The sequence below is a fragment of the Pituophis catenifer genome, unplaced genomic scaffold, assembly GCF_029215685.1.
Source record: "Pituophis catenifer annectens isolate HBS135680 unplaced genomic scaffold, rPitCat1.0.hap2 SCAF_18, whole genome shotgun sequence".
NCBI classification, from domain to species: domain Eukaryota; kingdom Metazoa; phylum Chordata; class Lepidosauria; order Squamata; family Colubridae; genus Pituophis; species Pituophis catenifer.
The window spans coordinates 3,916,979-3,944,787 of NW_027256898.1; the positions used below are offsets into that span (position 1 = coordinate 3,916,979).

Here is a 27,809-nt window from a genome sequence, read left to right on the forward strand (position 1 = left end):
CTGCTCTGTCTCTCTGTCTCTGTCTCTCTCTCTCTCTCTCTCTGTCTCTCTCTCTCTGCTCTGCCTCTCTGTCTCTGTCTTTGTCTCTCTATCTCTGTCTCTCTGTCTCTGTCTCTGTCTCTGTCTCTGTCTCTCTCTTTCTCTGCTCTGTCTCTGTCTCTGTCTCTCTGTCTCTGTCTCTCTCTTTGAATCCCTAGTAGAGGTCTCCTGCGTGAGCAGGGGGGTTGGTCTAGATGACCTTCTCGATGCTCTTTTAAGGACGAAGCTGGTTACGATGAAGCAGAAACTTCATCGTTCCCCATTTCTTTTGGCTTGGAAAAAGTGCCCCCCCTTCCATCACCCCCCCCCTTCAAGTGCCCCCCTTCCATCCCCTCCCCCATGTGACATTCCCCTCCGAACATTTTTGGCAGCTCCCCCGTAGTAGGCCTTGGCATAATTTTAACTAAGGGGGAGAGGGGGAGATTCTGGAAAGGAAAGGAGATTTCCGGAGCGCAGCTGACTTTGTGTAAATAACTACCCTGTTTCAGAAGAGGGTTTTTTGGTGTGTGTTTTTTTTTTGAGGTGGGGGGGTTTGAAATATTTTAAGAATTGCTTCGGTTGTGTGTGGCTGCACAGGGTGATTTAGTGACGAGCCATTTCTGGGCTATGATGGGAATTTAAAGCATTGCTATTTGAAGGGCATCCTGCAAAAGAGTTTAAAAAAAAATGTTAAAAAAAGACAGTTCCTTCCTTTTGCCCCTTTCTCTTCCAAACTCTCTCCTGGCTCAGATTTTAGAAACTTAAAAAGCCACAATAAAAAAAGAAAAAAAGGACAGGCAGGCCTGGAACTCACACACACACAAACACACACACACACACACACACACACACACACACACACACACACACACAAAGAGAGACCCAAGGCATTCCGTTGCGAGTTCGAATGGACTGGTTGATCCTCAAGGCTGAGAAGGAAGTTAGGAAGCGTTAAAATCTGGGTTTTGCTGCTTTGCATCTTGGGGGTAGGGAGGGGTGCACATCGGCCCATCGGTTTAGTAAATTTGCAGCTCAGTTTTGGGCCTGCCCAGAAAAAAGAGGCGAGACGAGAAACAATGGATGGAAACTTATTAAGGAGAGAAGCAACCTGGAATGAAGGAGAAACTTCCTAACGGGGAGAACAATTCACTGGTGGAACAGCTTGCCACTAGAAGTTGTGGGTGCTTCTTCTATCACTGGAGGTTTTTAAACTGTTTCTACTCCTAGCCTCAAAACGAGGCTATAGGGCAACAACTAGACACAAGGACAGTTTTTTCCCCGAATGCCATCACTCTGCTCAACAAATAATTCCCTCAACACTGTCAAACTATTTACTAAGTCTGCACTACTATTAATCTTCTCATCATTCCCATTACCCGTCTCCTCCCACTTATGACTGTATGACTGTAACCTTGTTGCTGGTGTCCTTAAGATTTATATTGACTGTTTCCCTATGACTGTCATTAAGGGTTGTACCTTATGATTCTTGAGGAATGTATCTTGTCTTTTTATGTACACTGAGAGCGTATGCACCAAAGACAAATTCCTTGTGTGTCCAATCACACTTGGCCAATAAATAATTCTATTCTATTCCTCCCTTCCCTTCCCTTCCCTTCCCTTCTCTTCTATTCTATTCAACTCTACTCTACTCTACTCTACTCTACTCTACTCTACTCTACTCTACTCTACTCTACTCTACTCAACTCAACTCAACTCTATTCAACTCTATTCAACTCTACTCTATTCTATTTCCTATTCTATTCTGTTCTATTCAACTCTACTCTACTCTATTCAACTGTACTCCTATTCTATTCTATTCTATTCTATTCTATTCTATTCTATTCTATTCTATTCAACTCTACTCTACTCTACTCTACTCTACTCTACTCAACTCAACTCAACTCTATTCAACTCTATTCAACTCTACTCTATTCTATTTCCTATTCTATTCTGTTCTATTCAACTCTACTCTACTCTATTCAACTGTACTCCTATTCTATTCTATTCTATTCTATTCTATTCTATTCTATTCTATTCTATTCTACTCTACTCTACTCTACTCTACTCTACTCTATTCAACTTTACTCTATTCTATTTCCTATTCTATTCTGTTCTATTCAACTCTACTCTACTCTACTCTACTCTACTCTACTCTACTCTACTCTATTCAACTGTACTCCTATTCTATTCTACTCTACTCTACTCTACTCTACTCTACTCTACTCTACTCTACTCTATTCAACTTTACTCTATTCTATTTCCTATTCTATTCTGTTCTATTCAACTCTACTCTACTCTACTCTATTCAACTGTACTCCTATTCTATTCTAATCTACTCTACTCTACTCTACTCTACTCTACTCTACTCTACTCTACTCTACTCTACTCTACTCTATTCAACTTTACTCTATTCTATTCTATTCTATTCTATTCTATTCTATTCAGAAGAGATTGAGGAGCCTGTTGGTCTGAAATTGTATAGCGTCTCCTGCCTGAGCAGAGGGTTGGACTAGATGACCTACAAGGTCCCTTCCAGCTCTTTCCTGATTGATTGATTGATTGATTGATTGGTTGATTGGTTGAGGTTAATTCAGTAATCGGATTCATATGAATGCAGTCAAAGGTTGAACTCATCAGCTATTACTTTTGATTGCAAGGTGAGTCAGATGTTTCTGAAGACACTTTTATATCTGTGTCGGTACATCTACCCTTCTTCTGTTGAAAAGAGAGGTGTCAAATCTACCTCATCCTGTCAGTGTTACAGTTCATCCACGAAGCAGTCTGCATGCAGATACGGCAGTCCTCAACTTACGACCGCAACGGAACCCAAAGTTTCTGTCGCTAAAACGAGGCGGCAGTGAAGTGGAGTTTTGCCCCATTTTACGATCTGTCGCAGCTGTTAAGTGAATCCCTGCAGTTCCGATCTTAATAACGCGGCCGTTAAGTGAGACAGGCTTCCCCGTTGACGTTGCTTATCAGAAGGTCACAAAAGGGGATCACACATGACCCCGGGACACTGCGACTGTCATAAATACAAGCCAGTTGCCAAGTGTCCGAATTTTGATGACGATGCAGCAATGGTCATGTGAAAACTGGTCATGTCCACTTTTTTCAGGGCCGTTATAACTTTGAATCGGAGGTGGGTTTCAGCAGGTTCTGACCAGTTCTGGAGAACCGGTAGCGGAAATTTTGAGTAGTTCGGAGAACCGGTAGTAAAAATTCTGACTGGCCCCGCCTCCATCTATTCTCTGCCTCCCGAGTCCCAGCTGATCGGGAGGAAATGGGGATTTTGCAGTAACCTTCCCCTGGAGTGGGGTGGGAATGGGGATTTTACAGTATCCTTCCCCTGAAGTGGGGTGGGAATGGGGATTTTACAGTATCCTTCTGGAGTGGGGAGGGAATGGGGATTTTACACTATCTTCCCCTGGAGTGGGGAAGGAATGGGGATTTTACGTTATCCTTCCCCTGGAGCGGGGAGGGAATGGGGATTTTACAGTATCTTCCCCTGGAGTGGGGAAGGAATGGGGATTTTACATTATCCTTCCCCTGGAGTGGGGAGGGAATGGGGATTTTGTAGTATCCTTCCCCTGGAGTGGGAGGGATTGGGGATTTTGCAGTATCCTTCCCCTGAAGTGGGGTGGGAATGGGGATTTTACATTATCCTTCCCCTGGAGTGGGGAGGGAATGGGGATTTTGTAGTATCCTTCCCCTGGAGTGGAGAGAGATTGGGGATTTTGCAGTATCCTTCCCCTGAAGTGGGGTGGGAATGGGGATTTTACATTATCTTCTCCTGGAGTGGGGAGGGAATGGGGATTTTACAGTATCCTTCCCCTGCCATGCCCACCAAGCCATGCCACGTCCACCAAGCCATGCCCACAGAACCGGTGGTGAAACCTACCAGTGCTTTGAATGGCCACTAAAAGCAAGATTGTAAATCAAGGACTTCCTTTATGCATAATATATTGCAAGCCAGTCTTTATTCTGTTTATAAAAAAAAAAAAAGAACAATTGAGATTCTCTGAAAAAGAGGGCAAATGTTCTGGAAATCTAGTTTAAATATTTGTCTTAGCTTGGAATGCTTCAATCTCTGGTTGTTGGTTTTTTTTCGCCCCCTTCTTCTTCTTAAGCCAAGAATAATTGGGGGGGGAGGCTGGGGGGGGGAAGGTTTCGAGTTCCCCAAACGGGGTCTAAATCCCGGGGAAGTTTTGCTTACAGAGGTGGAAGGAGTGAGGGTGGTGGATTTGTGTATCTTGGCTGGAGGAAGAGAGCCACAATTAATTCTTGGTTGATCTGTTTGGTCTGCTTTCGTCCTGCTTTGTGTTCCCACCAGCCTGCAGGAAATGGAGTAATTCTCTTCCGCTCAGGGGTGGCTGATGGGAAGTAATCCTGGGGTTCATAAGAATCAGGGAACGCGTAATTATCCCGTCATTTGGAAACAGCCAGCTATTTGGAGATATGGATCTTTGGCCTATTCTCAACCTCGGCTACTTTAAGATGTGCGAACTTCAATGCCCATAATGGATGAATGGATGGATGGGAGGGAGGGAGGAAGGAAGGATAAATGGAGAGAAGGAAGGAAGGATAAATGAAGAGAAAGAAGGAAACGATAAGAAGGATAAATAGAGGGAGGGAGGGAAGGAAGGAAGGATAAATGAAGAGAAAGAAGGAAAAAAAGGAAGGATGGATAAATGGAGGGAGGGAAGGAAGGATAAATGAAGAGAAAGGAAGGAAGGATGGAAGGATGGATAAATGGAGGGAGGGAGGGAAAGAAGGAATGACGGAAGAAAGGAAGGAAAGATAAATGGAAGAGAAAGAAGGAAAGGAAGGAAGGATGGAGGGATGGAGGGATAAATGGAGGGAGGGAAGGCAGGATAAATGAAGAGAAAGAAGGAAAGGAAGGAAGGATGGATAAATGGAGGGAGGGAAGGAAGGGTAAATGAAGAGAAAGAAGGAAAAGAAGGAAGGATAGATAAATGGAGGGAGGGAGGGAGGAAGGGAACAAAGGATGGATAAATGGAGGGAGGGAGGGAGGGAAAGAAAAAATGAAGGATAAAGGAAGGGAAAGGATGGAAAAATGGAGGGAAGGAAGGAAGGGTAAATGAAGAGAAAGAAGGAAAAGAAGGAAGGATAGTTAAATGGAGGGAAGGAAGGAAGGAAGGAAGGAAGGAAGGAAGGAAGGAAGGAAGGAAGGAAGGAGCCTCTGGGATGGAGGTGCAAGGGAGTAAATATTGTGATGTGTGCCAAATTTTGCAGGTTGAGGTGAGTTTTTAAAACGTAAAGCCTTGCCCTCCTCCTTCGACACAGTACAGTGAAATATATTCCAATTGCACTAAACGAAATCGATTTTCAATGAATGCTTACTATTACATTGCCTTTTGAGTGTTGCCCTTATACACCCAAAAGTTTTTTTTTTTAAATTTATTTCCAAGTCAGGATAATAGCCCAGAAAAAGGATGCCTCATAAATGCAAAATTCTGGTTTCAACCGCCAGGGAGAAATCTAACTGGTTAGGTTCTTCCTCTCTCACTCTCTCTCTCTCTCACACACACACACACACACACACACACAACCCCGATGATGTGCAATTTTGACAGCCAGGTTTTTTATTAATCTATCTATCTATCTATCTATCTATCTATCTATCTATCTATCTATCTATCTATCTATCTCCCCGGCTGCTTCTGGCAGCCTCAAAATCCCAACGCGGACGAGCTGGGTGCCACATTTGACATGCCACGCGAAATCTTAGAGCCTCTTTGAGGGATGGGAGCAGATGCCAGCTGCGGTGGCCGGTCCTGGATATCCCCTGAGCACGGAGACGGTTGCCATGGTGAAGGGTTGCCATGGTGCCGTTTTCTCACATGGGGAGAAAGAGCGAGCGAGCAAGAGAGAGAGAGAGAGAGAGGGATGCGAAATGATGTTGCAAAGGTGGGGAAGAAGTTTTTGCAAGCGTGGGAGGTGTGTGGAAGAAGCCACGGTTGGGGAGGGGGGGGGGGAAATCCTCGCATTTGTGTTGGCTTTGCGTTATGTTGAACTTTTTAGGGACGGCGAGAATTCCCTTGGCAGATTAATCCAAAAAACGTCCGAGTTTTGGTCTCCGGACAGGCTCGAAAAGCACAAACAGGCTAACAGGAGGGTGGATCCATCTTCCCTGCGCTCAGTTTGTCAGAAGTACTTATAATTTTAACTTTCTCACCGGTGGTGGGCTGTTTTAAGCGATTGCGAAGCCAAGGTTCGCTGAAGGTTAAAGCAGAATAAATCCTGGGTAGGCAGCACACCCCCGTGTTCACATCATCAAAATTTGGACACCTGGCTCATACTTATGACGGTGGCAATGTTCCGGAGTCACGCGATCCTCTTTTTTTGCGACCTCCTGACAAAGCAAAGCCAACGGGGAAGTGTTCTATCCCAGCTACGGACCCCAAAGAACGCAGCACGCACAAAGTCCGTTAATTGTATTAACAGACGCCAAGAATTCAAAGAATAATAACTGAATGCTTACCATGGTTGGCAGAATGCCCAGAAGCAATTTGCAGGAAGCTGATGAGATAAGCAAGACAAGACACGAAGGTATGTGAACGAAGTTGTTCCCTGCAAATTGCATCAGTCGGTGTCCTTCCTTAAATAGGCTAAGGGAGCGGCCAATTAGCCCCAAGCCTTACTCTCGAGGTGACCTCCTCCTGAGGAGCCACTCTTGCCTTTTGGCAGCTCTGCATGCCCGTGCATCGAGAAGAGGCTCCTCCTCTTCTTCCTCTTCACTTATGGGAGCTTCTGGAGGTTCTGAAGGCCTCTGGCACCATATCTTCTCCAGCCTCCTCACTGTCCGACTCGAGGGCCAGCTGCACAGGCTGCTGGCGCAGCACCACACCAGCCTCCTCGCTGTCGGAATCAGCTACTAGCTGCACAGGCCGCGTACGGGCCACAACAGGAAGCCAGATTCACTTCACAACCGCCTTCACATCTGCCCCGATTCACTTAACAAGCGTAGCAAGGAACGTCGTAAAAAAAGGAAGGGAGGCAAAACTCACTTAACAAAGTTCTCGCTTGAGGACTACCTGTGATTTTGTGTCTGGTCCCTATTCTAGTGAGGGTTATCAGGTGCTGGTTATATTTTTTTTGGTTGAAGGGAATTTGAGTTTTAAAACTCTATAATCCTCTTTGTGGCTCTTCTCTGCACTCTTTCTAGAGTCTCAATCCCGTCGCTTATGAATTTCAGGCCCAAGGGGGAAAAACACTGTGCCCCATTAATGAAGGCAGAGATGATATTTTGCTTCGGTCCTTTGTGAGCTGGTGTGTGTGTGTGTGTGTGTGTGTGTGTGTGTGTGTGTGTGTTTGTGTGCTTATGAAGTCGCAAAAGCGCTGCGTTTTCATCCTTCGGCACAACGGGCTGTGAAAAATTCTGCAGTGCTTGCAGAATAAATGATGGAAAAAAAGAAAGTTGCAAGACGTGCTGTTAGCAAAACTGTAGAGATGACTGATGGGATTTAGGCTTTGCACCAGGCCCTCGGTATATTAACAATCCAAATCCTGATGTCCCCGTCCCCGTCCTTGGGTGCCTGGGGATTCTTACTTTCCGGCCATGCGTGGGGTGGGGGTGGGGGTGAGGAAAGAGAGCCACAGAAAATACCCCTTATGATCCAACCAAACTCTCCGTCGAGAACAATTGTGTTAGACGTGGTTACAACTCATTACCGGTCTGTTGGCAAAATGCCACCATGGCGGAGCTCACAAAGCAATTTAGCCCGTGTTAATGTGCTTGGCGCGTGCCATCCCGTGGGTAGGGAAGGAGGCAACCCCTTGGCAGGCCAGAAGGAAATTCGCGGCCTCGCCCTCCTGCTTTTTCCAGTCCCCCAAACCTGAATTGGAATTGGTGGGAGTTATCTTTTGTTGGGTTTTTGCACCTGGCTGTGGTTTGTTGTTGTTGTCGTTGTTTCCGCTGTGCTACATCAACTGAAACCTTGGAGAAGGAGCTTGGGAACTGGATCCAACGGATTTAGGTGGAGGCCAAGCGGGGAAGTGATTGGGAGAGGTGGGCGTGGGGGTGGGTGGGGAACCCAGTCCTTCAAATTCTCAGTGAAATGTTTCCAAACAGAGATTTGTCTTGAGTGACTTGAAATAGGTTAACATTGGCAGGTAAAATAAGTGCAGGAACATCATGCGATGCCATTATGCGAATTTCAGCACTGTCCATCTTGTCGTGTTCTCTTCCTCCTCCTCCTCTAAAAAGTTCTTCCTTCCTTCCCATCGTTCCCATCTTTCCATCCATCCTTTCTTCCTTCCTATCCATTCCTTCCTTCCTTCCTTCCTTCCTTCCTTCCTTCCCATCCATCACATCTTCCCATCCATCCATCCATCCTTTCTTTCTTTCTTCCTTCCTATCCCTTCCTTCCTATCCATCCCTTCCTTCCTTCCCATCGATCACATCTTCCCATCCATCCTTCCTTCCTTCCTTTCCATCCATCACATCTTTCCTTCCTTCCTATCCATCACTTCCTTCCTTCCCATCCATCACATCTTCCCATCCATCCTTCCTTCCTATCCATTCCTTCCTTCCTTCCTTTCCATCCATCACATCTTTCCTTCCTTCCTATCCATCACTTCCTTCCTTCCTATCCATCACTTCCTTCCTTCCTTCCCCTCCATCATATCTTTCCATCCATCCTTCCTTCCTTCCTTCCTTCCTTCCTTCCTTCCTTCCTTCCTATCCATTCCTTCCTTCCTTCCCATCCATCACTTCCTTCCATCCATCCATCCAACCTTCCTTCCTATCCATTCCTTCCTTCCCATTCATCACATCCTTCCTTCCTATCCATCACTTCCTTCCTTCCTTCCCCTCCATCATATCTTCCCATCCATCCATCCTTCCTTCCTATCCATTCCTTCCTTCTCATCCATCACATCTTTCCTTCCTTCCTATCCATCACTTCCTTCCTTCCTTCCTTCCTTCCTTCCTTCCTTCCTTCCTTCCCATCCATCACATCTTTCCTTCCTTCCTTCCTTCCTTCCTTCCTTCCTTCCTTCCTTCCTTCCCATCCATCACATCTTTCCTTCCTTCCTTCCTTCCTTCCTTCCTTCCTTCCTTCCTTCCTTCCTTCCTTCCTTCCTTCCCCTCGCATTTGTGCCTCTCTCTTCAGCCCCTGCAACTGAGATAAAACCTTTGCGGACGGAAGCATCGCAGCCAAACAGACAGGGAAAAGATTTCCATGCAGAGCCCACGTGACTTCCAGGCCAGGAGAATAAAAATAGCGAGAGGGAATCAGCCCAGGAGAAACACGTTCATTATTGTATTTCAGAGAAAGCCAGGCCTTGCCAACACTACGGGGGGAGGGCGGGGGGAGGAGGCTAAAAAAAGGAGCAGGCAGATGCAGAATATATCTCTTTGGAGCCAGCTTCAAGAAGGATGGATCAAATGGGGGCCAGATTATGGCTCTTCACTGCCAGCGGACAGGGGATAACTCCTCAGATAGGCCTCCCTTTTATAAGGAAGGAAGGAAGGAAGGAAGGAAGGAAGGAAGGAAGGAAGGAAGGAAGGAAGGAAGGAAGAAAGAAAGAAAGAAAGAAAGAAAGAAAGAAAGAAAGAAAGAAAGAAGAGAAAGAAAGAAAGAAAGAAAGAAAGAAGAGAAAGAAGAAGGAAGGAAGGAAGAAAGGAAAAGAAAGAAAGGAAAAGAGAAAGAGAGAGAGAGAAAGAAAGAAAGAAAGAAAGAAAGAAAGAAAGAAAGAAAGAAAGAAAGAAAGATCCAAAATACAGGCAAATAAAAATCTTTTTTCCAGAATGATAGAAGTTATTCTGCTTGACCTTGAAACTTTTCAGGTGCTTAACTCCAGATCAAGCCTGGGCTTTCTGTGCGGGCTCAAAAACTCATGAGAACTAAGTAGGTACAGGTAATCCTCACCTTACGACCTCCATTGAGCCCAACATTTCTGTGGCTAAGCGAGACATTGGCTAAGCGAGTTTTGGCCTTGGTTTACAAACTTTCTTGCCACCTTCGTTAAACGAGTCAGTTGTTAAGTTAGCAACGCGGTTGTTAAATGAAATCTGGCTTCCCCCTCGCCTTTGCTTGTCAGAAGGTCGCGAAAGGAGGGGGGGGTCGCGTGACCCCAGCCGTCATCATAAATCTGAGTCAGCTGCCAAAGCGTCTGAATTTCAATCACGCGACCATGGGGAATGCCACAGCAGTCGTTAAGTGTGAAAAATGGTCGTAACTAAGTGCTGTTCTAACTTCGAGGGGTTACTAAATGAGCTGTTGTAAGCCGAGGACGACATGCACTGCGACATTCCAAGATCAAAAATGTCCCGGCAGATGGGAAAAAAAATTTTCATTTATCCCCCTTGGTATAAGTTAGCAGGTATATTTCTGCCGGTTTTGTGGGAAACGGAGCTCAAGGCCAGCTGTCCTCCCTGGACCTCATGGCTCCTTCTTCTGTTTTTGCTTCTTCCAGTTCGCTCTTTTGCTGAACGAAACCAGATCTCGCCTGTCTTATGTAATCCTGAATGGTGATTAACGGCTTGAAACGTTTCCTCTGGTTTTTTTTTTGTTTTTTTTTTTGTAAATAGTTTTTGTGATGCTTTATTTTTTTTCTTGAGGTTGGGCTTGCGGGTCTGGACGCCAAGTTGTCTGGGTGTGAGGGTCTCTCTCTCTCTCTCTCTCTCTCTCTCTCTCTCTCTCTCAGAGAGGAATTCTGGCACCCTGTCGTGACTCCGGGTGCTGCTGCCAACTGGGCCGCAGAAATCAAGCGGTGATGGCTTATGCCGCCCGTCAGAGAGAGAGAGAGAGAGAGACAGAATGTCTGACGTAGTAGGAATCGCAGGCATTCGGCCTGAAAGTGCAGCGGGATGCCAAAATCGATCTGGGTTTGAAAAGAACTCCCAACCGGCTGCCGACTAGGTCTCGGGGAGCCAATCTGGGCCTACTTGAGTTTGAAGACCCAGCCTTCAGAAGCCTAAATTGGTACCGAGTTAGTAGTTTGCATTGGTAGATATCTCTTGGGAAGCGACCAGACGTTCTTACCGGAATTCCGAGATTTTCTGACTTTTGGTTTGTGGGGTTCGATGCAGTGGTGAAATCCTACCGGTTCGCACCGGTTTGGGCGATCCGGTAATGATAAAAGCTACCGGTTGGTCTGAACCGGTATTTCCGACAATCAGCTGTGCCACGCAATTTTAAATCGCTAGAAAGCAGTGAACCTAAATCGCGTGGCACAGCTGTCTCCCCTCCCTTCACTGTTCTACTTACCTTCCCAAGCCTTCTTTTTCTACGTGCAGAGCGTCATTGGTGCACACTGTGCATACACACGCAGCGTGCATTTGGCATGTGCGGGCAGCAAACCAGGGAAAATTTCACCACTGGTTCGGTGGCTAAAAAGATGGGCCATAAAGCATTCAGAAGCTTCCTCAAGCTGTCAATTTCCAGGTATCTCGGCTGCTTCGACCTCAGTTGCTACGTCTGAATCTGCGAGCAATTTCTCTACACAGAAAGGGATGATTCCGATTCCGGGATTCTGGAAGGCTCATTTCATGTGCTATTTTTGAAAGATAATATGGTCAGGCCATGTTGGCACCTGGTTTCTTCGAAATGTCTTCCTTCGGGCCCTTGCTCACCATCCCTGGTGTTCCTGTCTGCTGTTCCACTTAGCTTAATTGTTCTTGGAAGCCTCCGCCAACCTTACAAAAGGCATCTTTCCAGCGTGCCAAAGCTTGTTGCCGGTTGGGGAAGAGGTCACGCAAACGCACGTGTCTCTAGCTTCCCGCGGATGCCGCGATCATGATTACGCGCTCTGACTCACCTTCACGAGAGCTTCCAGACGGTGTTCTCCTTGCCCCTGGGCCGCTGTCACGTCTAATGGATTGTAGAGTTTCCCGGGTGCCGAGCAGAACTGGATACTTCTCTTGAAGGGTGACCAGGTTCCTTCTATCTTGCTTCTGCCCGTTTCTGTTATGGTGGGGAATCCAGGCAGATCTCTGAGGTGCCAGTGGCTCCACTTGGGATAACAAACAAGGATCCACAGCTGGAAAGGTCTTAGCTGAATCAGATGGGAAAAGTGTTCTCCTGCACGAGGTAGAATGAATCTTTGGGGGATGATGCGGGGGGCGAGGTGTTTTTGAGGAGTCTTTCTATTCGTGTGTGTGTGTGTATGTATGTATGTGTGAGTGATATGAGAGAGAGAGAGTTGTGGCTTCTACTTAAACCTGAACTCAGGTGGAGAATGCCAACAGAGATGACAGACGTCTCTGGCTGAGGAATACTGGGAGTTGAAGTCCACAAGTCTTAAAGTTGCCAAGGGTGGAGGCCTCTATGGAACAACTATCTAATCTAGAGATAGCTTAGTTTTCTTAGTTCAGAAAACAGTTCTGTACCTACACAGTTTCACCTTCCAAGCATGAGAACATCAAACAGCTGAGAGAGACGGTCCCTGCATCCTAATTTACTCCTTTGTGCAATTATCTTCTGTGGGATGGATGAAAGTTCTGGATCCACCACAAATGAGCCGGGAAGGTGACTCAACAAAGGTGGCCATGGATTAGGGCGGTCCTTTTATAAACTGTTGACTTCCAACTCAGGAAGGATGCTGGCTTGGGAATTCTGGGAGTTGAAGTCCACAGGTTGTCAAGGGGCTATTGATTGCTCATAGCTCTTCCTACCACGGGAAGTTTTCTTCTGCTTTGATGCATCCCGGATTCGAAACCACACAGCCCAAGAGATTCCCTTAGCTCTCCTGTGAAATTTTGAGATACACAAAATGGGGAAAACTCCACCTTGGAAAATGGACGAATGATATAGCATCTTGGATGCGGTGGCTCAGTGGCTAAGATGCTGCGCTTGTCGGTCGAAAGGTCGGCAGTTCAGCGGTTCGAATCCCTAGCGCCGCGTATAACGGGGTGAGCTCCCGTGACTTGTCCCAGCTTCTGCCAACCTAGCAGTTCGAAAGCACATAAAAAATGCAAGTAGAAAAATAGGGACCACCTTTGGTGGGAAGGGAACAGCGTTCCGTGCGCCTTTGGAGTCATGCCAGCCACATGACCACGGAGATGTCTTTGGACAGCACTGGCTCTTCGGCTTTGAAACAGAGATGAGCACCGCCCCCTAGAGTCGGGAACGACTAGCACAGATGTGCAAGGGGAACCTTTACCTTAAAGCATCTTCTGTGTCCCTGAATGAGAGACCCTAATAAAGCCAGCATTTGGACTCCAAGAGACCCATCCGTGGTGATGGCCCATTTTACTCAACGGTCCTCCCTGTTCTACTGCAACAGATAGTATTTCTTTTTTAAATTCCTGGGGAGGGGCGTGAGTAAATTAAGAAAAACAACCAGGTTCTTCTTTCTTTCTTTCTTTCTTTCTTTCTTTCTTTCTTTCTTTCTTTCTTTCTTTCTTTCTTTCTTTCTTTCTTTCTTTCTTTCTTTCTTTCTTTCTTAGATTTATATTGCCGCCTATTTACTTGGTTGGCCAGTTTGAGGAAGGGAAGGCGAGAGCTACCCCTTCAACAGAGGGATAAGGCACTCCGCGAAGCAAGATTGAGTTTGCTTGAGAAAATAATCACGGGGTGGAAACAAGGGGCGGGAAAGTGATGTCGGAACACTGGAAGAGAGCAAGCCAAGAAATTTCACAGGCTCTCCAACAACCCCCCCCCCCTTTTCTTCTGCATCACAAACCACACAATTAGGAGCTACAAACCCCTGAGATTTGGCCAAGCTGGTAGGTGGGTGGGTGGACGGACAAGTTGGCCCCATATTTTGCTGCACTTCCAGGAAACGGCTTAAAAGGAACCATTGTCCGGTTCTACCATCAGAATGAGCTCCAGAAGAAACATTTATTTTTTCTTTCTTTCTCTCTCTCTCTCTCTCTTTTTTTTTTTGGCTCACCCGTACTTCCAGATTGAACTGAATTCTAAGTCTTGGATCTTGGCTTCTTAATATTTTTTTCTCCTCTTGAGCGCCTGGCTGTATGTGCATAGTGATGGGGCTATGGGGGTGGGAGGAGGGCGAGTTCAGCCTGCTAACTTATGTTGGAGATTTATTCTGGGCTGTATTTCTTTCAAGGCAACTGCCTTTCAAACGGAGGAAAAACAGACCCTGACGACGTGCTGTGAAACTCTTCCTCCGAGCCATGGCTCAAGCTCTTAATGTTACACGGTGTGAAATTTGTGCAGTGCAATGTGAAATGAACTTCAGATACAAAGTGGGAGGGACCATGGAAAAGGAACTTCCTTCCTTCCTTCCTTCCTTCCTTCCTTCCTTCCTTCCTTCCTTCCTTCCTTTCTCCCTCCCCTTCATCGGTTCCTCCCTCTATCTCCTTCCTTCATCTTTCCTCCCCTCCATCAGTCCGTCTCTCCATCTCCTTCCTTCCCTCCCTCCCTTTGATACTAGCACTGATGATGTTACCTAGTTGGGTAATGAAACCTAGTTAGGTAAAGAAAACAAGCCAGCTCAGAGAGCACCAATGATCCCTCATGTTAACCCTGAGCTACAAATATCCTTCCTTCCTTCCTTCCTTCCTTCCTTCCTTCCTTCCTTCCTTCCTTCCTTCCTTCCTTTCCTTCCTTCCCTTTCCTCCCTTCCCTTCCCTTCCCTTCCCTTCCCCTCCCCTCCCCTCCATCTCCCTTTTTCCCCATTCCCTTTTTTCTCCTAGTAACCTAGTTTATTTATTTATTTATTTATTAAATTTTTATACCGCCCCCTCTCCTGAAGGACTCGGGGTGGTGAACAGCCAGAATTAAAAACACACAATACGAATATTAAAATACATTAAAACAAAATTAAATTATCTTAGGCTTCTCCAATTTAAAACCCCGTTACCCATAAAATTCACCCAATTAAAAATTTTTAACCCAGCCTGGCTTGCTGAAATAAAAAAGTTTTCAGGGCCCGGCGGAAGGTCCGGAGGTCCGGGATTAGTCGTATCCCTGGGGGTAGCTCATTCCAGAGGGCGGGTGCCTTTCATCCTTGGGTAAAATGAGGACCCAGATTGTTGGGGGCAAGAGGCTGACTCTGTAAACCGCTTAGAGAGGGGCTGTAGAGCACTGTGAAGCGGTATATAAGTCTATGTGCCGTTGCTATTAGATGCATTGAGGTCAGAGGCGTCTGCACCCTGCTTTCTGCATTTGAGGGTGGAGCTGGATGACCTCTAAAACCTCTCTCCCTGGGCCTAACTTACAAAATGAGCCCCAAAATGGATGGAGAAATAGTTCAGAAGCTGAACGGATAAAAGCAATGAGATGAAGTTGCTCATTTAACAGTGGTTGTCCAGCGACTCTCCGAACGGTAACGTCACGCAGACTGGAGGCCAAAGAGTGTTCCCGTTCCTCGGCTCCCATCCTGTCTTTCTGCTGTCATAGTAGAACAGGGACGTGGTGGCACAGGGGCTAAGACGTTGAGCTTGTCGATCGAAAGGTACCGGCGGTTCGAATCCCTAGTGTTGCGTAACGGGGGTGAGCTCCCGTGACTTGTCCCAGCTTCTACCAACCTAGCAGTTCGAAAGCCCGTAAAAAAAAATGCAAGTAGAAAAATAGGGACCGTCTTTGGTGGGAAGGGAACAGCGTTCCGTGCGCCTTTGGCGTTGAATCACGCTGGTCACATGACCACGGAGACGTCTTTGGACAGCGCTGGCTCTCCGGCTTTGAAACGGAGATGAGCACCGCCCCCTAGAGTCGGGAACGACTAGCACATATGAGCGAGGAGAACCTTTATCTTTAGTGCCACTTTCTCCTGGTTTAGTAATTGATGCTTCTATCTGGGATGGCAGGCTGGTGTTTTAATCTCCGTTTTTCCTTTCTTTTTTTTTTTCCCCCAGGGCGACCATAGATGAAGTAGAAACAGATGTTGTGGAGATAGAAGTCAAGCTCGATAAGGTAAGAAGGGAAAAGATCTTCTCAAGAACCCATAATCAATTGATTAATTCATCAGAATAGAGGTGGAAGGGACCTTGGAGGTCTTCTAGTCCAGCCCCCTGCAGAAGCAAGTAAATCCTACACAGTTCTGGACAAATGGCTGTCCAATCTCATCTTTAAAACTTCCAGTGTTGGAGCACTCACAGCTTCTGGTGGCAAGTTGTTCCACTGGTCAATTGTCGTCATTGTCAGAAAATTTCTCTTTAATTCTAGGTTGCTTCTCTCCTTGATTAGTTTCCATCTACTGTTTCTTGTTCTGCCTTCGGAAACTAAGTTGACCCCCTCTTCTTTGTGGCAGCCCCTCAAATACTGGAATACTGCTACCATGTCCCACCCGGTCCTTTTTTTTCTCTAGACTAGCCCTACCCAAATCGTGCAACTGTTCTTCCTATGTTTTAGCTTCCAGGGCCTTAATCATCTTAGTTGCTCTTCTCTGCACCTTTTCCAAAGTCTCAACATCTTATTCGTAATGTGGTGACTAAAGCTGGATGTAGTATGTATTACTAGGGCTTTATAAAGCCATGGGCATAAGCCTTGGCCAGCAGGAAAAACCAGGGGTAGGATCATCCTAAATGTGGAAGGCAGAAGGCTGAGGTTGGGCTTCATGCAAATAACAACAACAACAGTGTAACAGTGGTAGCCATTGTCATCGGGGCACTTGGTACCACGTCCAAGAGTTTTGCAAAATACACCAAGAAGTTGCAGCTTCCTGCTGTAGCGCTAGCGGAGCTGCGAAAGGCTGCGCTACTCGGAACAACGTACATTTTTAAGAAGGTACTTGGTCGATACCTAGGGATGCTGGCAGCAACCCGTATCAACCATCAGAGCCAGCCTGATATTTGTGATACATTTTTAAATGTTCAGTTGACTTGAGTTTCATGATTAAGGAATAAAAGTTCATCATCATCATGAAATATCGCGACCTGGCCATCGAAACTATGGATGAAACATGTCGCAGTGATACCCGTTGTCATCGGGGCGCTCGGTACCATGTCCAAGAATTTTATAACGTACATCAGCAAATTGCAGCTTCCTGCAATAACACCAGCAGAACAGTTCACACCGGTTCGCAAGAACCGGTAGTAAAAAATTGTAGTAGTTCGGAGAACCGGTAATAACATTGGCTGGCCACGCCCCCGAACCGGTCCCTGGCCCGGGTCGCCGCTCGCTTACCCCGCCCACCTCATCAGTGGCTTTTTTTTTTTTTTTAAACTTTTAAAAGCATTTTTTCTACAACTTCTTCGGCCGAAAAAATGCTTTTAAAAGTGTAAAAAAAAAAAAGCCTCTGATGATCGCATGGCTCAGCTGGGATTGTCAGAGGCTTTTAAAAGCATTTTTTTCTGCAACCTCTTAAGGTTGTAGAAAAAATGCTTCTAAAAGTAAAAAAACAGAAAAATTGGCCATGCCCACCCAGTCACATTACCCCCACCAAGCCACTCCCACAAAATAAGCCACACCCACAGAACCGGTAGTAAAAAGTTTTAGAACCCACCCCTGCAGCGGAACAGCAAAGAACTGTGCTACTCGGAACATCGTACATCTTAAGAAGGTCCTTGGTTGATCCCTAGGACGCTGGCAGCAACCCGGATCAGCCATTAGCACCAGTCAGTGGTATTTGTGATGCCTCTTTAAATGTTCAGTTGACTTGAGTTTCATGTTTAATGAATAAAGATGATAATAATAATTAACAGATGGGCGTGGCCAGTCAGGAAACACCGATTTGCGTAAGTGCAAATTGTGTGTGCAGTAGCTGGCACATGCAGGTCTTCCAAATAGCGCATCTCTGCCAAAACTTCTGGTTTTGGTTGTGGGAGACGGATGTGCCACAATTAGTGTGAACATCTAATTGCATTTTCGGGGCTCTCTCCCCCCGCTCCCCGCCCTCCCCCTCCGAAAGAAGAGCTCCTGTTGCAAATAACACACAGCTTTGCTTAGCTTTCGGTCAAAACCCAAAACCGCACTGCAGAAACTGCCACGTTGCAAGAAGGAGCTTCTTCCAGAGGCTGACTCCGGGAGCCTCCCTAACTGCCCATCTGGCCGCCAGATGTGACTGGGAGCTGCATCTGTTTGCTTTTGTTCCCTGGAATCAGATGCAACAGTGCAGAGAAGGTTGCCAGCAACCTAGTCTTGCCTTGGCAGATGGTGGGAATACAGCGAGCAGGGGTCTGTGCTCGGATTTTATTTCTCGTCTGGCCCTTGCAAGCCCTTTTTGTCTAAAACCGAACTTTTTGGAAGGTTTTAAGTACTGGAATCTTTTTTTTTTTTTTCCCGTGGTGGAATTGCAAATCTGCCTTTTCCCCCAGAACATAGAGTCTCCTCCTAGTGCGGTGTCCTTTTTCCTCTACTTGTCCTAACCAAAAGCCCAATCAATTATGGAGCCAACCGGAAAACCCGCCCCTTGCCATAGAGTCTCCTCCTGGCACATGCTCCCCCCCCCCCAAACCGGAAGCTCCTCTGAAAATTGTGGCACCGACCAGCGACAGGGAGCCGCAGCAGAGGGATGAAAGAGCCACATGCGGCTCCAGAGCCACAGGTTGCTGACCCCTGCACTAAAGGTTTAGAATTCCATTTCCTTGAGCAAGGGATTCTGGGAATTGTAGTCCAAACATCTGGAGCGTCCATTGTACGTAGACATTGACTGGGCAATAAAGAACTCCAGTCCCCATTCAGCGGCAACTTTACCCAATTGACTCTTGCTGAATTGAGGTGGGAACCAAAGGCCGATGGGCTGGATCATGTCATCACCAGGTGGTTTTTTTTTCCTTTTTCAGCTGGTAAAGCTATGTAGCAATATGGTAGACGCCGGAAAAGCGTACATCATCACCAACAAACAGTTTGTCGGCGGCGTCCGAGATCTCTCCCAGCAATGCAAGAAAGATGAAATGATCTCGGTAAGAAATGAAAAAGAAATATATATATTTTTTTGAGGGTGTATGAAAATGCTGACCAAACTCAGCCTGACTGAATTCAGACTTGCCTCTGCAGAGTTGATGATAGGTTGTCTTTCTCGCGGACTTGGCATAGATCAGTGATGGCTAACCTTTTTGCCGTCGCGTGCCAAAAGCTGGGGGAGCACGGGGAGGTTGCCAACGTGCGTGCCCACACCCATAATTGCGCCCCCCGGTTTTAGCACGTGATGGCACGGTGGGCCCGTTTTTTTCACCCTCCCCAGGCTCCAGATGCTTTCTAGGAGCCTGGGGAGGGTGAAAACGGCCTTCCCCACCCACCCCGGAGGCCCTCTGGAGGCTGGAAACAGCCCATTTCCCAACTTCCAGTGGGATCCAAAAATCAGCTGGCCGGCGCACGCATGCGCGCTGGAGCTAAGCTATGTCAACGCTCGCGTGCCCACATAGATATGTTTCCGTGTGCCACCTGTGGCACCCGTGCCATAGGTTCGCCATCACGGGCATAGATTATTACTCTATAATATAAACGACAGCGTAAGTAAACCGAAAGCTGGCTGGGGAATTCTGGGAGTTGGAAGTCCAGACAACTCAAAAAGTTTGTCAAGTTTTTGAAAAAAAAAACAAAAACACATTTCTTTTCCTCCCCGATCTCGCTGTTTTTTTTCTATCTCGTTCAGAGGCAGCTTTTGAATTTGGCAATACTATACTTGGAAGTGACTGAGGTTCTGATTTTGATCACGCAGAGACATTATGACATTGTGGGTTTTTGTGTGTGTGTGTGTGTGTGTGTATCTTTTTAAAGAAACTTTGCCCAAAAGTGTCCACAAAAACACCCAGATCCTATGAGGTTATGGTTTCATATTCTTCTCATGTGAAATCACAGGAGTTTAAGGGGCCTTGAGATCACCTAAAATTTGCTGATCTTGCAGGATTTGGAAATGTGGTCCCATTTTGTCTTTACTGGAGAACTGAGCGATAGAAAAAGGGGCACACGGCAACAAATGAAAGATGGACGTTGAGATAGCCGTAGAATAAAAGATATTTTCCTGCTATCGTTTCGACTGTCTGAAAGAGGATGGAATAAGGTTATCTTTTACTCCAGAGCAGGTTGAAAATACATACACACACAAAAGAGATTTTGATTAAAATATTTGGGAGAAAGTCCTCAGATTTTCAGTTCTTTAATTAGCAGGACAGGTTTCTTAGAAGCAGGGGTAACAGATTTATTGCAGGAAGGTTGAACTTTTGAGTTCAGTAATATAGCTGTGCCCACTTACTGAATTTACTCATTTCCTGTGTTGGCACAATGCAGCGAAGCAGACAGATGGATTTTCACAAAGTGCTAAGCAACTAAAGATTAACTCTGGTTAGTATAACCAAGGTTAGGATGGTGGGTGAAAGCACCTGCTGGGTTAAATGTTGTCATGTTAAAAACAACATATGATTTTATATCTGAGGAACAGATTTGATGTTTGGATTCTATTTGGGATTGTTTGAACACACCCCCCAACTGGCCAAAAACGAAAATATTATTCATGTCATTAGTAATCCAGCAGTGACTTCATAAGCACATTGGAGCTTATGTTTGCGATGAACGTTCTAAATAAAGGCACCAAATCAGAACTGGAAAATTGCAAGCAAAAAAAAATAAATAAATAACAACAACGAAAAAAAATGGTGGGGAGCATCACACAAACATTTCTAGCCCCGTGCGTTTTGGGCGCAAAGAATAAAATAGAAATGAAAAAAAAAATGTTTGGCTTTTTGTAACTCGCAATTAAGCCACGCGCACATCCACAGATTCCGCATGCAGCTAAAAATATCCGAGGCATTGGATGTCTTAAGAAATTGTGTTGTTTTCTAAAAAGGCAGAAACGCGAAGCTGCTCAACTAGGTCAGTGAGCATCCATTATTTGGGAGAGGGGAGGCAGGCACGGGGAGGAGGAGATGAGCTGGGGGTGGGGTGGGGTTTTTAGGACCACAATCCAGGGGAAGCTGGTTTCCCTTTAGGCGCTGCAGCTTCGTGGGAAATAAACGCACTCTGTATGGAACAAGTGTCACATCTAACCGCCTTAAGATCAAGTCTATGGCCTCTATGAGCATTGATTCCTCGTTTTTGTACATGGACCGGCTGGAGGATCAGTTCAGTATTGTCTTCTCCTGCAGGATGCAAAATCCCCGGGGGAAACCTTCCCAGAAAAATCCCCTTATGGCTGCCGGAGGAGACCTCTATGGAGATGTTCAATCATCTTGGTCATTGGGTGTCCCAGGGGTGGGCAGAGGGCTGCTGGGGTTTCGCAGGGGTTCAGGAGAACCTCTAGCTAAGATTCTGTGCAGTTCGGACAACCCCCAAATCTCACTCCTGGCTGGCCTTTTCCACCCCGCTCCGTCCCTCCCAAGAGTCCCCACACGGCCTGTTTTGGATGCAGGTAAGTGCAGAATTTGTGCAGAGGCTTGGGAGGGCGAAAAACGGGCCTAACGGAAGTTCGGGAAGAGCCTCCGGAGCCTGGGGAGGCCGTTTTCGCCCTCCCGGAGGCTGGAGGAAAGCCTCCAGAGCCCGGGGAGGGCAAAAACACCCCCCCACCCACCGTGGTGCAGGAGGCCGACTAGGCCACGCCCACCATGGCCACGCCCACCCAGCAACTGGGCAGAGAACCCTTTGCTAAAATTTTTGAAGCCCATCCCTGGACTTTCCGGTTTTTCTTTGAAGACGTTTCGCTTCTCATCCAAGGAGCTTCTTCAGCCTCCGAAGTCCAAAGAGCTGAAGAAGCTTCTTGGATGGGAAGCGAAACGTCTTCAGAGAAACCGGCTAGGCAATCTGCTTGTGGGCTTTTGGCCTCGGTTACAATCCACCAGTTCTACCAAAGATGTAGGATGTTCTGATGCAAATAATCCTTTCTCTAGATATCGGATGCGTGGAATTAATAGCCCCTATATATATATTTTTTCCCTTTCTGCAGGAATGCTTGGATAAATTTGGAGACAGTTTGCAGGAAATGGTCAACTATCACATGGTGAGTGTCATCCTTTCCCAAGTTGCTTTCTGTGCAGGCAAGTTCGATGCAGGTTCTTGGGCGTCACAAAATCGCATCTTTGAATTAGGAGTTTCCAGCATCTCTCTAGCCAACAGCAAGATAATGTGGGAGGTGGTGTGTAATGAGAGATCCCTTTGAGCCACACCTGAGTTGTCCAACATAGAATAAAATAGAATTCTTTATTGGCCAAGTGTGATTGGACACACAAGGAATTTGTCTTTGGTGCAAACGCTCTCAGTGTACATAAAAGAAAAGATACGCTCGTCAAGAATCATAAGGTACAAGACTTAATGATAGTCATAGGGAAACAATATAAATCTTAAGGATACCAGCAACAAGGTTACAGTCATACAGTCATAAGTGGGAGGAGATGGGTGATAGGAACGATGAGAAGAGAACATTGTCCCTAGCTGAATTTTTCGCATCGTGTGGAAAACTCCTACAGTCTAAAAACAATCTTGAGTCCTGAATTTCATTAGCTTGTGAGGGCGTTTGTGAGTTTTGAGTGTGGAAATATATACGATTTTTATGCAGCTGTTTTTAAAGGGACCCACTCCACCTCCCACCCACCACCCACCCCTAAAATTGATATGGCCAGAAGATTGGCTGATCTTTTTTTTTTTTTGGCTGGAGCACTACACTGGATCCTTTTCAAATCCATTGAAATCGGTGAACCCGCATTCTAGGTCTGGCGAGAAAAGGATGAGGGAAGGAGGTTGATCTAATATTTTGGGTGAAGAAATGAAAAGAAATATATATATATATATAACAGTAACAGAGTTGGAAGGGACCTTGGAGGTCATCTAGTCCAACCCCCTGCTCACACAGGAGACATACTAGGGATTCGAACCGCCAAACTGCCAACCTTTCTGATCGACAAGCTTAGTGTCTTAGTCACTTGACCAACCTAGCCTGCCTATCCTCTCCTCAAACGATGATAATAAAATTCTGCTGTTTTTCTATGTACCCCAGTCTACTCTATACCAGGGGTCTCCAAGCTTGACAAGGTTTAAGACCTGTGGACTATTCTGGGAGTTGAAGTCCACAGGTCTTAAAGCTTGTCAAGCTTGGAGATCCCTGTTTAAAAAAAAAAAAAAAGAAAAGAAAAAGTGAAAAATTTGGGATGATTTTTTTCCCTTTCTATTGTTTCCCAGATTTTAATTTAATAGGCTAATTCAGGAGTCGGCAACCTTAAACACTCAAAGAGCCACAAAGGTCCTAACCGGGAGCGCCCCTCCTGCCCCCGTTCAATTCTGGAGCCAACCGGAACTCCACTTCCCCCACCATAGAGTCTCATCCTAGCACGACGTACTTTTTCCTCTACCTGTCCTAACCGAAAGCCCTATCAATTGTGGAGCCGACTGGCAACAGGGAGCCGCAGCAGAGGGATGAAAGAGCCACATGCGGCTCCAGAGCCGCAGGTTGCTGACCCCTGGGTTAATTAAACAGCAGAACCTCTCACAACCTGCTGAAATGTCCCTCCATATTATATTCCCACATTATGGCCCCTTCTTTGAAAGTTTGCCCCCATCTTCCCGATCCTTTTTCAAACCCTTTGAATACTATTCCATATCCTTCTCTGGTTGAATTATAATGTGTCATGAAGCCAGGTGAGGACTCTTAAAGACCAAATAAATAGTGGGTTGTTTTTTTTTTCACCCCAGGAGAATCTGGTCCTTCCACCTGAGTCCATTCCTTTTCTCTCTCCTTCTCTAGAGATGAGATATTTCTATTTATAAGTTAGCATTTCTGTGACATCAGGAGGCCCCTCCCTCTTGATGTAATGCAGAGGTGGAATTTACATACTGTAGCAACAGGTTCGCCCAGCACTGGAAATGTGAGCGTGGGCTCCGTCCGTGCATGCGTGCGACGTCAAACAATACGGCAATTCGCTCGTGCGTACCGTCCGCGCATGGATGTGGTGTCAAAAACACAGCAATATAGGATGAGTTTGCTCCCGGGCAGGACCACTACCGGTTCATTGAAACCGGCTGAATGCCACCTCTGGTGTCATGGGACATCATCCTCTGATTAAGAAGTACATCACTTTTTAACGTCTGAGGAAAGGGAGGAGAGGAAAATCACATCTAACTTTGGGGGGGGGAAACCCAGCCGCTGCCCCCCCCCGCACAAAATGACATATGTGTGTTGCATTTTGAACCTCAAAAGTACATCTGTGTTAACTCACCCATTAGTTCATCAGGGCAGGGCTCTCGGCGGTGGTTCCATAGAAGCTGCTGACTTAGACTCTTGTTTGCAAAACTCTTGCTTGCAGCCGAACTCCAGACAGAGGGAGTGGATGCCTCGGAAGGATTACGACGCTCTTGGGAGGGAGGGAGGGGGGGAAAAGGAGAAGATTTTTACTCCCAGGGGTTGCGAGGTCTGAGCAGGGAGGAACTGTGTGTCTGTATGTGTGTGTGTAGTTTTTTTTTTCCCCCTTGATGGATTGAAATCCATCTCTGGAGACAGGCAAAGGCTGAGGGCAGGGAAGGGAAGGGACGGCATAAAATCCGTCAGAGAGAGAGAGAGAGGGAAGGGGGCGAAAGGGGTTTCCTTCCCTCAAGCGGATTCTGAAAAGGAAGGAAATGCAAATCAAGGGAGGCTTTTAAAAATTTCGGCAGGCCTGTTTTTTTTTCCTCTTGCAACGGGGAGGAAAACCCGAGTTGAAAATTCTTCCCCCAGGACTTCGGAGCATCTGTCATGGCAACAGTGGAGATGCAGAAGCAGAATGCGGGGAGGGAGGGAGGGTGGGAAATCGGTGCCCGCAGGGTGTTATGGGGGTGCATGGGGTGAGCGCAAGGGACGCCAGGGTTTTTCTCTTGGGGGGTGGGGGGAAGCTGCTACAGGAGGCCCTGGCTTCCTCCTGCCTCAAGGGCAAAGGCCAGCCGTGCCGAAGAACGAGTTCCAGTGTCCCCTATTTGGAGATACTGTGTGTCTTAATGTGTCTTAAAGTTGCCAAGTTTGAACCTCCGGCTGAATCAGTAAAGCAGGAAGCGATGACCAGTTTAACTCTGGCTTGAGGAGAAGGATAGCAGGAACATCGCTTTCCTGCACCGCTACTAAGAAAAAAAGCATCTTCTGCTGAAGGACAGATTGATCATTTCCAGCTTGACGGACTTGTTGCAACTTAGGCAATGAAGCAATGCTGTATGAGACATCATCTCGGAAGCAAAATTTATGCTTCTTGTTCTCCTAAGGCTGAAATCACTAACACTGGGGAGACACGCACTCCCAAAAGAATGCAAAAAACTGGAAGATGAACTATTACGTCTACAAAATATAGAGGGGTGTTTTCTTTTTGGTTTTTTTTTAAATGGAACGGCAAGCTTTCTAGTTAATTGGTTCCACTTTCACACACGCACACCGGAAAAATGTTGCGTGATGCCACCCTGAAATTTTGGCACCCCCCAAAACTGGCTTATTAGGTTGACTTAATAGATGGGCTGATCTTGGAGCCGAGACTTCATCGGACATCTCCATCTTAAGTGACCAGTGCTGTGTGATTCACATCCTGAAATTTTGGTGATTACTTTGGAACTGGGTGGGCAGAAAGAGACAGACTTTCTGGAAACTTTTATTTTATACAATCGGCTCCAAGCCGAGTTGGGAAGCCAAGAAAACGACTTGAGAGGTTTAAAATCACGGGTTATTATTTTTTTTAAGGTGAAGCCAAGTTCTTTTTAAATATAAATATTTCATTTTAGTTTTTTTGGGGTGGGAAGGGAAGTGAATATTGCATCTCTTTGCAAATCATCTCTAGGTGATCTTATCGAAGTTTGAAAGATAATCTTTCAAATAGTTGTTATCTACCGTATTTTTCAGAGTATAAGACGCACCTTAGGTTTTGGGGAGGAAAATAAGAAAAAAGCTGATTGGCAGGTGGATCGGCCTCCCGGAATACCCCCAATCAGCTGTTCCCAGAGGTGAATTTTAGCAACAGGTTCGTTGGTTGTGAGCTCTGTGCCTTGCTTTTTTTTTCTGCCTCTGAAAGCCTCCGAAACAGAGCTTCAGAAAAAAAGCCTCTGAAGCTCTGTTTGGGGGCTTTTTTTCCCTGAAGCTCTGTTTGGAGGCTTTTTTTCTGAAGCTGTTTGGGGGCTTTTTTTTCTGAAGCTCTGTTTGGGGGCTTTTTTTCTGAAGCTCTGTTTGGGGGCTTTTTTTCTGAAGCTCTGGAGGCTTTTTTTCTGAAGCTCTGTTTGGAGGTTTTTTTTTCTGAAGCTCTGTTTGGGGGCTTTTTGGGGGGGACTTCTTTTCTGATGCTTCGTCTCTGATGCTTTTTTCAGCCTCTGAAAACCTCCGTTTGAGAAGCTAGGCGGGGCTACATTCGGAGTATAAGACGCACCCAGATTTTCACCCTCTTTTTTGGGGGGAAAAAGATGCATCTTATACTCCAAAAATTACAGTATATGATGGATGGAAAATAAGATTTTTTTAAAAAAAATCCCATCATTTTTCGCAAAACACTTTTCATGAACTGCCCAAAATTTCTCTCGGGCTGTCCCAGAACTGAGTTGAACCAAAGGACAAGTTTACCCTACTTGCTAGTTTAAATAATTCAACCTGGACACCATCATTCCATTGTGGAATGGAGAGTTCCACAGGTTGACTAAGAAGTGTAGGTTGACTGTGGCATTCTGGTATTAACTAGAAAAATGTCCTCAGTTTTGTTTTGTTTTATGTTCCGTGCCTGGTTGGACACTTGTGAACTTTTTTGAAGTCACTGTTTTTTTGAATTGTTGCCAAATGCCGGGAAAATCGGAGATTCAAATGGGTATAAATATTTATTGCAAGCTTCAGCTCTCTACAACTACTAATGGTCGAAGGAAAATGAGTGGGAAATAAGAACAGAAAGGAATTCAAGGTCGTCTGGACTCAGATCTCTTGTGGGCATGCAGGAACTCATGACCGATGGCGCATTTGACCCCTCCCTCCTGCTCAGCTCGGTCGTCCACAACTGTGTTTGAATTACATTAAATCGGATCGTGTTCCAAGCTTGACCATTAAACCCCCTCAAAACAGGGGATTTTGCAGTATCCTTCCCCCAGGAGTGGGGTGGGAATGGGGATTTTGCAGTATCCTTCCCCCAGGAGTGGGGAGGGAATGGGGATTTTGCAGTATCCTTCCCCTGGAGCGGGGTGGGGATTGGGATTTCGCAACATCCTTTTCCCAGGAGTGGGGTGGGAATGGAGATTTTGCAGTACTCTTCCCCTGCCACACCCACCAAGCCACGCCCACAGAACCGGTAGTAAAAAAAAATTTGGATTTCACCACTGGCTAAGGGTACCCCTTTTGCCAGCAGGATGGATGGATGGATGGGTGCTTCAGGCCTCTGCTTGGCAAAAGGCTGCCTTTTGCAAGGACTTTCAAAGAATATTGCAGGAAAACCACACACTTGGATAAACAAACATTTATGTTATTTCAAGCGGGGAGGATGTGAATGCCAGGGCTTTGGGGCACAGGAGAGGAAAGTGTACGCGCCGTGCACCCAAGGGAGTTTTCAGAAGTCAAAAGAATTTGTGGGAGGAGAAAGAGAATACTTTTTCTCTGAGAAAAACCCACAGATACAACTCGGTGTGGGGACTACCTCTGCGGCCAAGTTAGCCTCAGAAAAGTAGGACTTAGGTTCAGTTTTTGGATGGAAAGCCAACTCCGGGGTCCCAAAGCTGCCAAAGAAACAGCTTGGAAGAAGGCAACGGGATACCACTTCTATCCTATTGCCAGAAAAATGACAGGAGCCAGAAATCTGATGTGGGGGCTGTGGGGGTTGGTTGGAAATTTGAAACTTGGAGAATTGCTCCCACCTTCTTATAAAAGAAAGGATTAAAAAAAGAAAAAGAAAAAACAACAACGTTATATTAATATAAGAAGCAGGAGAAGACGGGATGGGGGTAAATATAGCCTTTGAAGTTGCCTAGGATATTAAGATGCTGAGAAAAGGTTTTGAGAGTCGAATGGTAAAAAAAAATGAT

General features: G+C 46.2%; 1 protein-coding gene across 1 annotated transcript in view; it reads left to right on the plus strand.

The window, feature by feature from the left end:
• ACAP3 (ArfGAP with coiled-coil, ankyrin repeat and PH domains 3) overlaps nt 1–27,809 on the plus strand; it is a 92,747-nt gene that overhangs the window by 22,164 nt on the left and 42,774 nt on the right. The window contains exons 2-4 of the mRNA XM_070956044.1: nt 15,806–15,863; nt 18,674–18,793; nt 21,769–21,822. Coding sequence (XP_070812145.1) covers nt 15,806–15,863; nt 18,674–18,793; nt 21,769–21,822 — 232 coding nt within the window. The remainder of the gene's footprint in view (nt 1–15,805; nt 15,864–18,673; nt 18,794–21,768; nt 21,823–27,809) is intronic.